General features: G+C 39.8%; 1 protein-coding gene across 5 annotated transcripts in view; it reads left to right on the top strand.

The window, feature by feature from the left end:
- The first annotated feature begins 1559 nt into the window (after positions 1-1559).
- The window catches only part of LOC127802562 (uncharacterized), a 98009-nt gene continuing 87642 nt past the window's right edge, over positions 1560-11926 (top strand). For all 5 annotated transcript variants that reach the window (XM_052338447.1, XM_052338466.1, XM_052338431.1 and 2 more), the window contains exons 1-4: positions 1560-1848; positions 2147-2177; positions 2328-2341; positions 2444-2494. In XM_052338447.1, the coding sequence (XP_052194407.1) occupies positions 1639-1848; positions 2147-2177; positions 2328-2341; positions 2444-2494 (306 nt within the window). In that variant the 5' untranslated portion in view covers positions 1560-1638. The remainder of the gene's footprint in view (positions 1849-2146; positions 2178-2327; positions 2342-2443; positions 2495-11926) is intronic.

The following is an 11926-nucleotide window of genomic DNA, read 5'->3' as shown; positions in this document are numbered from 1 at the left end:
GGAATGCCACTATAGCTACGTTGTGGTCAAAGTTCTCAATACTCAAGGCTTCCATATTAAATTGTGAAACGAAATCCTTCAAGGGCTCTCCTTGGTTTTGCTTCATACTTACCAAGGCCATGGTGGACCTTTGGTGTCTTCGGAGAGGTGCAAAGTGCGCCAGAAAGCTGCTCCGGAGTTGCGCAAAACTTACGATGGAATGATGAGCCAGGTTTGAATACCACGCCCGTGCGTGCCCCTCCAAGGTGGCCAAGAAAACTCTACACCACATCGCGTCTGAGGCGTCCTGTACCATCATATGCGAGGTAAAGAGATCAAGGTGATCCATCGGGTCGGAGGTCCCTGCGTAAGGCTTAATGGCCGGGATACGGAGACGTTCCGGTGGTATGGCCGCCATGATCTCTAGGCTAAGGGGCTGATTTATCCTTGGTCCCTGAGCCTCTCCGGTCTTCGGCTTTAGGGCGGCCATCTCCTCCTCCAACTGCTGCAATCTTCTTTCCTGCCGCTGCTGCACAAACGACAAGTCAAGAGACTCGGCCGCCTCGCCATCATCTTGTCCCGGCCTCTGTGGATTCTCATCCCGTCAATAGGACTCCTCCTCTCTTGGGGGCTCGCGCCTTTCTTTCGCCCGAGAATGCTGGGCTTGCTGATGCTGGCGATCTAGAAAACCCATGAGCAACTCCGTCAATCGTTGCACTTGACCCTCTAGGAGTGCTATCCGATCGGGGGGAGGCGGAGGGCCCTCCGGACTCCGAGCTCTCCCCGTCGGGCTTCGGGGAGGATTCTGCTGACTCGGCTCTGGGACGGGGTTGCTTCCCACGGCCCTAGACGGCTATCTTCTGGTTGCCATTCACGGTTGAGAAAAAAGGCAAGATTGTTTGCCGCACTGGAGAGATAGAAGAGAATAATGTCGGCTCCACGGTGGGCGCCAATTGATGATAGATTTTCTGAGGTTGTAGCCTCACGTTCCCTTCTTGCCTCCCTGAGAGTGCCTGCAATGGAGAGGGGGCTTGTTCCCCCGGTCGATCTCTGATGATTAAGTTAGTCCTTGATCTAGGATTCATTGTCCCTTTTAAACTATGTTCTCTCAGAAAAGGATAAGAAGAATCTCCCACCTTTTTCTCTTACCTTTTCTCGGGATAGGGATCATGGAGGGATCTTCGGGATCTTTCTTCCGCCTTCTTCGGGACTTTCCCGATAAGGATTTCGCGATAGCATCCGTCTCCGAGGAGTTCGGGATAGCTGTTGCCTCCGTGATCTTCGGTGGGTTAGCCTGCTCCTGAGGTCTCGAAGGTTTCTTTACTGAGTGCTTATCCGATTGACGTGGCGATGCTTGTCTGCCATGTATCTTTTGACCTCCACTAGGTATCCGTCTTGACATAATTATGGGACTGAGGGCGTTCTCCTCATCAGTTCCATAGAATCAATTCTCTACCAATAGAAACAATTGATCAATATTCTCTCTTTTTCTATTTATTTTGATAGAATCTAATTAATATTCCTTGAAGTAAAATAATGTGGTTGTGGTGAATAAAAGACATCGTTGGCTATTCGTTTGAATGGAGGTGGTGTGGGGGCAAACAAATAGAATCAATCATCGTTGGTTTGGTTTGGTTTTTTGTTTGGTGGGTTCGAAGAATGATGCGAGTTTTCCCCAGGAAACAACTCTTCCGAGCCCTCCTCTGCTCTTCTGACTACTTTCCTGCTTCTGCTTCTTCTTCTTCGACTTCTTCCAGAAGAGCCCTAACCCTAACAGCCTCTTGGTTACGGTCACAGCCGTCTCCGGGCGTGCTAACCTCTCCATGGTCCGCCATGCAGCTCCGCGGTGCCAAGTACCGCGGCTCCGATGTTAGCTTTCCCTCTCTTCTCCTTCTTCTTCCTCTCATTTCTTATTTTAAATTACACCTTCACGTTAATTGCCCACTCTTAATGATTACTTCGCCATTTTTTCTTCTGTTCATTATAAATAATTGATTTATTCAGGTTTATCGAAATGGAATGCAATTGAGATGACCCATCCCATCATTCCAATTTCAAAATTGATTACCCATTCCATTCGTGTTTTGCCTATCTATCTGCATCTTCTGCGTTTTCTTCTTGATTTCTTATTTTCCTTTTCTCCATTTTCTCAACTTGCCTCCTACAGGTGAAACCCGGTAATGTCATTGAAAAAAAAGGTAATGCTTTGATTTTTAACTTTCTTGATGATATTCGTTTAACAACTCTCTTTACTTTATGCTAAATTTACATTTATTCTTGCGTAAACCCGTGCACTAACTTTAAATCTATTACTGTTTGATTCATCACTGGACTTCATCCAACTTCAGGCAAAATATATCAGGTACATATTGTTGCATTTTCCCCTTTATGTACTCGCCTTTTCTTTCTTGTCTTTTATCTTTTTGATAAAATTCGTTGCTTTCTGTTCCTTATGGATGTTTAGGTCCTGAAAGCACAACACACGGTGCAAGGAAGAGGGGGTGCATGCATACAGGTGTCTGTACTTTTCCCTCGCCTTCAACTTTATCAGAGTTCTAGTCCAGACTCTAGAAAAAGCAAGAAATGTTCTTCCCTCCTCTCATGTTGCTTTATATATCTATACACTGCATGAGATCTATGCTAATTATGCTTTGTATGTTCTAATCAGAATGCTTTACAGTTATGCAATCTTCTCTTTAGTTTCCGTTCATGACTCTTATTTGAGAATATTCCCTTCTGATATGTAAAAAAGTAGACACACAAAAAGGAGCCATGGGCTGTAGGGAACAAACAATCATAATTGTCTAGCCATAAAGCACTGAACCAAAGGTGACCAATTGATGACTTGTTTCCGACATAGAATCCCTGTTCATAACTTGCCATCTCTTGATCAATTCATCAAACACCAAAACGTTGCATTGAGAAGCTGTTTCAAATAAAGATAAAACAAAGTCTTAAAAGGACCTTTAACCATACAAGCTCTTTCCTTTTTCGACAAAAAGAAGACTCTTTAGGTCTAATAAGAACCTCACATAAAGATTTCACATAAAAAATGCTTGACTTGGGCCTCAAACACGGAGTATCATCCATGATGGGCCTTATGGGTAGAAAGCAAATATAAGGAACAAAGCAAAGTTATGATTTGATCTGCTTCACATCATTAAGCACCCTCCTAACTACAATATCTGAGCCAATTGGGAGCCTTTTATTCTCAAATTTATCTCTAATTATTGTCTTACTATCCTTTTGGAAAAAATGAACCAAGTGTTGTAAAGGCTTTATGTTGACTTTACCACACCATAGAAATGAGTTCTAGAAATTATTCCTTTTCCAATTGTCCACTTCTAATTGGATATGTTTCTTGAAGCTCACCCAAATAGCGTTGCTACCTTTCTAAGGCCCATGTTATGTGGACAAGGGTTCAAATATTGAGTGTAGGTGTGAATCTTCTCCTAGCTTCCTAAGCTCTTATGACCCATTTGGTAGGAGGATCGATAGAAGGTTATTACTCATTCCATCTAACATGGTATAACCTTGTTTGGGATACCATGCCAGGTGGGTGTCACAACCGTAGCATATATTAGGAATTATCTAATACATGTATTTTCCTTTATTGTATTGTGCTGCTCTATTTATTTGTACCTTTACCTAGAAAGCTTGTAAATAGGCTGTAATCTAGAGATTTATTCATAGTTGAATGACATTTGAATTCTGATTTCCCTTTCAATTGTTTTGATCTCTCTATCTTTCTTTGTTTTACTTTTATCAATAATTCTCTCCCAATTCTTGCTGTATTTCCCTCTCTTTCAATCTAATTCCGCCTTGATTTCTTCCAAATTCCTAGTCAAACCCTAAGATCGTGACAAATGGTATCAGAGTGAGGCTATACTCGGCTATGATTTTGGCAAACTCGTAGCAGTTTGGTTTGGATTTTTGAAGGCAAATTCCAAATGTTGATCCGAATCAAAGTTCCTCGGTTCTTGCAATTCAAGAAGGTGAATTCTAGAAAATAGTTTTGGATCAGAGGCGCTGAATTTAGGGAATTATCAAGTGGTTGAACAAAGCCGATTAAGTCACGAAAGGTTGAGAATTCAAGCGATCCAAAGTTGAAACTGAAGTCGAAGCAAATCTAGAGCAGCTAATCCAAGAGGCGATACCTACAAATCGATTCTTGGTTGGAACTCTGGCAATTCTTGTTTGACTTTTGAAGGCGAAGTAGGCTAGGTGAGTTCCTTCGTGATATTCTTGGCTTGGATTTGAAGGCAGAGCAACAACTCTTAGTTTGAGAGAGCGAAGCAAGAGGTTGATTCTCGGTGGTTGATTTTCAACTCTTCTCTGTTGATTACTGTCTGACGGTTCTAGGTTGTTGCTTTCCGATGTCGTTAATTTTCGACATAGTGAATTCTGATTCGATTTGAAGGTTATAGAGACAAATAGGAGCTTGAAGGCAAAGTAGGAGGGTGACTACTGGCTGTTAATTTCTGTCGCCAATCTAGTGAAGCAGAGCCAACGAATTTCAGTGATCTCTGGTGATCCAGGCGAGCCATCAAAAAGGGAGTTACATTTGAGCTAATTGTTCCTCGACTGTGAGCAAAGAAATTTCCAGTTAACATTCAAACATATTCCGACAATCTAGTCTCGGATTTGACAACGAAGCCAAAGTCGCCGATCCTAGGATGTTGGTTGGCGACTCCTAGAAGTAATTTTGGAGGCAGGTTCCGATGCTGAATCGAGTAATGGAAGCAGTTTGTGGTCCTTGGAAGCTGTTTTAGAGGTAAATTTTCAAGAAATTAAATTGTGGAGATGGCCGAAGGACTTCTTGAAAGTGCACAGTCATCTGGGAAAACATTCAAGGAAGAATGTGTTGCAACAAGAAAAGGAATCAAGGACCTCAATGGAAAGTTGGACAACTTTTTGATTCTATTTTCACAGAAATTTTAGGTTAATATTCTAGTTGAATGCTTTTCTAAAGAATATTCTGCTTTCTTAAATCAAATTGGAGATGAGAGTTGCAATGAAGAATTCAATAACCTAACACAAGAAGACTCTGCAATGGATTATAAGGTCAGATTTGAGGAATTGAAAGTGCTGATGCTCGATTCCCATCTGATCTTGAATGAGTCTTATTTTGTGTCGAACTTCATTAATGGTCTTAACGATGCGCTAAGGCCTATTGTGAAAATGATGTGTCTTGCCACAGTAGAACAAGTGGTTGAGAAGGTGAGGTGCAAGAATTGACACTGGAAGCTATTTACATAAAGCATGGGCTGCCTTCTAAAAGTTATCTTAAGAGTAGCCAATCGATTGAAGAAGCTTTTAAGGTTGCACCGTTGCAAATCAAGTAGAGCAGGAATCTAGGGAAAATTGGAATTGGACCAGCTAGTTGCAACTCAAGATTCCGGTGAGGAAGAGGAATTAGACAAGGAGATTTGTGAGGATCACAATTTATATTTGCAAGAAGCTGGTGAAGTAGCATTGGAAGAGGAGGATTGCAATGAAGTCAGCTTTCATGCAACTGATGAGAGGTATGCCTGTGACACCTATCCAAAGGCTGGATCAAGTTTGTGATGGTCCACATGCTGTTAAGAAGTTCTAATTGAACAATTTGAACTTGAACAATCATACATTGGCCCTAAGGAAACTGGTCATGAGGCTGATGAAGTCTTCAAAATAGGAATTTTGGACCTTTGTCTTCTAGAAAATTACTATAGGAGGCCTAAATCTAAATATGACAGCATGAAGCTAGACCAAAGAAAGTTGGAGGTTGAGGAAAAGTGTAATTTCTATATGATGGCCCAAGAAATTACTAGAACTTGTAGATCATTTGGAGAAGAGAGCTTCATCCTAGATATCTTTGAGGACTGCATTTTACATTTGTGGGAAAAGCAAAAGAGAAGGAACATAAAAGTGAAGAGGAAGAGGTTTAGAAGGAGAAAGAAAGAAAGAAGGATAAATCAGATAGTAAAGGCAGGGATTGGATGAAGAATTGTGGCCAATTGTTATAAGTTTTTGGGGATAAGAACTCTTTCAAGGAGGGGGAAAATGTCACGACCCAAGGATATATTAGAGATGTATTATGAATTATCTAGTACGTGTACTTTCCTTTATTGTACTTTGTTTCTTTGCTAATTTGTACCTTTACCTAGAAAGCCTATAAATAGGCTGTAATCTAGAGATTTAGTCACAGTTGAATGACATTTGAATTCTGATTTCCCTCTCAATTATTCTAGTTTCTCTCTCTTTCTTTATTTTGTCTATAATTCTCCCCCAATTCTTCTTGTATTCCCCTCTCTTTCAGTCTAATTCCCCCTCGATTTCTTCCAAATTCCTATTCAAACCCTAGGCAAACCCTAGGATTGTGTCAATGGGTTTAGATAATCCTGAGACTATTTTATCCCATTGAATTGGGATAAATAATCCCACATTCCTCCATTGGATACAATTATCCCACTTTAATGGGATAAATTTCCTGATCATATTGGACCATTTTGCCCCTCATATATGTTAAAAGGATATAGCTTTATAGTGTTGGATGTAGTGTTATGTTTTGCCATAGTTGTACCTTGTAGAATTGTATATATACTTAACTATGGATAAAATATTCCTCTCTTTTCTTTCCCGCAAACATGGTATCAAAGCCATAACCCCTAATCCTAAATAGTAGCCAAACCCTAATCCTAAATAGTTGCCATTGTTGCCACCGCCATTTGTTGTCATTGCTTTTTTCGCCAATTATTGTGATCGCTGCCTTCGTCACCTCCATAGCTGATTGTGAATTCTTCATGACATTTCTTCTTCATGTGAACTCTCAAAGTCATGATTTTCATTTGCGATTACTTCTAGTTTCTTCTTCATGATCTCCAGGCCAGTTTTGGCCCTTCCATTGACTTCTCCTTTGAGTCGTCTTCTCCACACTTTTAGTTCCCGACATCTCTAGATCAGATAACTTCTATACAACACCTCTAGATTTGGAAACGCCTTCTCATGCCTTTTCTAGATCTTGTGACACCTCCTTGTGACATTTCTAGATTTGGGTCCTTTGGTTCACAACACCTCCTTATTGTTTCTAGTTTGGTTTGCTATTGTTTTTGCTTTAGATTTCATTTGTGATTGGATTTGAGATATGTCATCATCAAATCTTGGAGTGGAGAGCCTGTCTTCTCCTATGACTATATCGTCTTTTTCTGGTATTCTTGCTATTATAGCTAAAAAATTGAATGGCAAGAATTATCTATCATGGTCAACCTTTGTTCGAATGTGGTTTCGAGGACATGGTGTGAGTGCTTATTTGACTACGAAGGTCTTCGAGATCGTTGAATCTAATATGAATGTATGGGATTGCGTGGATGCACACAGTTGGTTACATTGTTATGACAATCGATAGATGTTAATTTGATCCCCTTATTTCGTGTATATAAGAATTGTTTTGACATTTGGTCTCAGGCTTAACAATTGTAACTAATGATATTGTGCACTTAATACACTATCATCAACAATTTGCTCTATATTCAGAAGGGAGATTCAGATGTGGCTACTATAACGAAAGAGAAAATGAAGATTGAAGAAAAATGACGTGAGATAATGAAAATTATAGAGACTACGTTGAATTTATCATTATAGCAAGAGTAGTGAGTTATATACTGATCTCTGGTATCTAACAACTAACAGACATGCCAGTTGTAAGGAGAAAACAGAACACTGATTCTATTTTCTATTTGTAACAAACTAACGGACTACAACATAAGCTAAAAATAGAAACTGAAAACAAACTGTAATGAGAAACTAAATAAACTCGCCTCCTTCTATTCTCTACTTCCTCCACCCTTTGTAATTAAAAGTAGTATTCTCCTTAACTTCCCGCCCCCCCCCCCACCTCCCTCAAATGAGACCTGGTAGCATGCATAGAAACATCGTGCTTTGCTTGCTTTTGAGTCAAAATCTTTCAAAATCCCCTCTTTAGTTTTTTGGACCGTTCTCACGTCTTTGCAGTTTGGTTTTTGGATCGTTCTCACGCCTTTGTGCTTAGGTTTTTGGACCGTTCTCGAGCCTCTGTGCTTCGGTTTCTAGACTGTTCTTGCGCCTTTGTGCTTCGATTTTTGGACCGTTCTCGGGCTTTCGTGCTTCAATTTTTAGACCATTCTCGTGCCTTCGCGCTTTGGCTCTTTGGACCATTCTCGCGTCTTTGCACTGTGGTTTTTTGAACTGATCTCATGCCTTCGTGCTTTGGCTCTTTGGATTGTTCTTGCACCTTTGCGCTTAGGTTTTCTGAACCGTTCTCGGGCCTTCACGCTTCAGTTTTTTGAGCCATTCTCGCACCTTCGCGCTTCGATTTTTGGACCATTCTTGCACCTTTGTGCTTTGGTTGTAGGCTTCGTTTGCCTATTGGAGTTTTTTCCCCTTTTCAATGTGTTCATTGTCTTGCAGAACAAAATACACAAAAGGGAACTACCATAAGATGAAAGTTATTTTATTCATGCATCGTTGAATGACGTATATACATTTAATCTTGCCTATGATGCATTTTTACTTTGTTAGAGAGAAGGTTCTTACAAAAGATATTTGTCAACAGATATGTTCCAGATCTGGTGCCAATGATTGATTCCTAAATCAATCAATGATTTCTTGATTTATTTCCTATTCCTGTTGTATATCTTTTATTGTCATTCTTTCCATAGTTGTTGTATCTTACATATTTGTATTCTTTCCTTATTGTAGGATTAGAATCTTGCTAACATTTAGAAACTTCCTAATTAGTAGAGGAAGTTCTGTATATATATTACTCCCACAAGGGAGAATTAATCAAGGAATTCACATTTTTAGTAAAGACTTTTTGACATGGTATTAGAGCCATCGACCTAGTGCTTCAGTTTTATGTGCGTTCCTTCCATTTTTCCCTCTTCATCGATGTGTTCTTTCCTTTTGCTATCTCCAGCTACCTTTTGTTCTCTTCGTAGTTGAGTTTTTTCCTTCTCGCTATCTCCGGAAAGTTGTTGCTTCATTCACAACCTTTCTTTTCGATATGTCAACCACTCCTAATCCGACAGCAACCCCAAAATTGACTGCTACTAGCAGCACAACAGATACTCCATTTGTTGGTTCTGGAAGTATAGGATCATGAGGAGAATTGCAAAATCTCCAAATAGCCTATAGGTTGAATGGAAAAAATTACCTAAAATGGTCCCAACTCATCTGCACATTTCTCAAGGGGAAAGGGAAACTTAGCCACTTGCTGGGAATCGGTCCGAAGGAGGGAGATCCTATGTTCTCGGCTTGGGATGAAGAAGACTCCTTAGTTATGTCATGGTTGTGGAACTCTATGGTACCCGAAATAAGTGATACCATGATGTTTCTACCCACAACCAAGGATATTCGAAGGTTAAGGATGCTACCCAGATATACGAAATAAGGACCAAGGTGGCAGCAACCAAGCAAAAGGGGAAATCCATTACCGAGTATGCTAACATCTTGCAAGCCTTATGGCAGGAGTTAGATCATTATCAAAGTCTCAAGATGAAATGTAGCGAAGATACTGCTTTACAAAGAAGATTTGTAGAAAAGGAGAGGATATATAATTTTTTGGCTGGCCTTAACATGGAATTTGACTCGATAAGAGTTCAAATACTAGGAAAAGATGATTTACCTTCCCTTAATGAGGTAATTTCTCTAATTCTTGCTGAAGAAGGAAGGAGAGTAGTAATATTAGACACTTCTCAACTTGAAAATTTTGCCCTAATCTCTCTAAAGACTCTTAGTAAAAGGCCTAGAGATGACAGGAAGGTGGTAGACAGAAATACTCTATGGTGTACCTTTTGCAAAAAACTGAGGCACACCATAGACAAGTGTTGGAGATTGCATGGAAAACCAACTACTAAGGGAGGACAACCAAGGGGCCTAGGACATGGTCAAACCTATAGGGCTAGCAGTTCTCAGGAAAGTGAGCAAAAGAAACCAGACCCGGAAGATGAAGTTAATATAGCTGAAATTGAAAGGCTAAGAGGTTTGTTGGAATCTTTTGACAAAAGGATTGTAAAAGGTACCTGTTCCCTTGCACTTTTAGGTATTTCATCTCAATCTCTCTCCTTTCATGCTTTCGGAATTACTCAACCTAATAAATGGATCCTAGACTCCGGAGCAACTGATCGTATGATCTCTTTTTCCAATCTATTCATCACCTACAGCCCATGTCCAAGCTCAAAAAAGATAGCCATGGCAAATGGATCCTTGACCACTGTTGCCGGTCAAGGACATATCATTCTCAATGAACATCTTATTCTTAAAGATGTTCTCCATGTTCCAAAACGGTTCACTAACCTGATTTCTATCCAAAAGTTAATTCTAGACAACAATTGTAGTGTTAACTTTTCTTCTAATATCTGTAAAATTCAGGGACAGGAGTCGAGGAGGATGATTGGGCTTGCTAGGGCAAAGGCTAGTTGATACTATCTACATGGATCAAATGGGAAGGAGACAAAGGAGGAGGTTCACCCTATGTCATGTTTCACATTATTATGAATATAGATTAAAACAAAGACCCTTGCTCTTAGGCATTCAACTAATTCTCTCTGCTCACACCTACTATGGAAGTGGTGTTTGCCTAGATCCTTCATATCACAGACAATTTTTGAAGTTTCAGTTGAAGAGCAATATGTACTTGCCTTTATGACTCATGGATCTTCATCTTAGATTGGATCTATAGGTGACGCGATAGAGGTGTTGGACGTGGCCAGGGTGGTAAGCGACCTTATTGTAATTATTGTCGTCGCCTTGGTCATTATAAGGATACTTTTAATCCACTCCATGGTTGGCCTCCTAAGGTTAGTATTGTAGTTCCTGAGGGTGTAGAAGCATAGTCAGTGATGCTTGATACTTCTTCTCATATTGCACAATTGGCTCCTAAATATACAATCTCTGCTGAGGAGTTGTCAGAGTATTGTCAGTTGCATGTGGCTCAGTAGACATCCTCTCCTATAGCTTCTGTTGCCCATACGTCTTTTTCTTCTACTCTGTCTTCCATTGCTAATCCTCATATATGCCTTATTCATGCTTCTCTTAGTCCTTGGATCCTTGAATTTTCCACTTCAGAACATATTTTTGTTAATAATCTTAATTTTCTCGTTTAGATTCCTTTGCTTCTAACGCAGCGTGTAGCGCGTGTGTGAAGAAAACACACCAAAATAAACCCTTGAAAGAGCAAACTTCAATGGCCGAAGCTTGGCTTTCAAGAAGACGCAAAAACAAGACTGTTTTGCTAAGAAAACCCAAATAGGTTGCTGAAATTTGATTAATAAAAACTTGATTACAATCTCTAGATCCTAGGTATATTTATAGTGTTTGGCTAATCCAAATCCATCTAATATTTGGAAAACAAAATCCAACTAGAATTCTAATAGAAATAAATCCTAAATAAAAGTCAACTAGAATCCTAATAAAAATAAAACTCTAATCAAACATGAAGTAGAATCCTAAATCAAGTAGAAACATGAAATAGAATCCTAAATCAAGTAGAAATATAAAATAGAATCCTAAATCAAGTAGAATTCTAAAACTTAAGAAGTATTAAAATAACATTATGGCACTACTATTTTGGTGATACTATTCCGGTTTAATTGGGTCAGCCTTGGGCCGAGTCTTGATTGGTGACTGCATCATTCACCTTCACTTGAGAAAAAAATTCGACCTCGAATTTTGATCCTGTTTGGACAAATCCACATCCGATAAGTACGAAGAGAGAGTAGCCACTTTGAATGTTTAGAAATACCCATATGATTAGGCAAATCCACAACATAAGCATTGTCATTGGTTTTCTTTGGAATCTTGTAAGGACCATACTTCTTTGGCTTGAACTTGTTCTGCTTTCCTGCTTGAATTTGTTCATTCTTCAAGAATATCATGACTTCATCTCCAACCTCAAATACCTTGTGCTTCCTATGCTTGTCAGTTGTCGCCT

The sequence above is a fragment of the Diospyros lotus genome, chromosome 1 (genome assembly GCF_014633365.1).
Source record: "Diospyros lotus cultivar Yz01 chromosome 1, ASM1463336v1, whole genome shotgun sequence".
NCBI lineage: Eukaryota > Viridiplantae > Streptophyta > Magnoliopsida > Ericales > Ebenaceae > Diospyros > Diospyros lotus.
The sequence above is the reverse complement of the archived record's forward strand: the minus strand, read 5'-3'. Positions and strand labels throughout refer to the sequence as shown.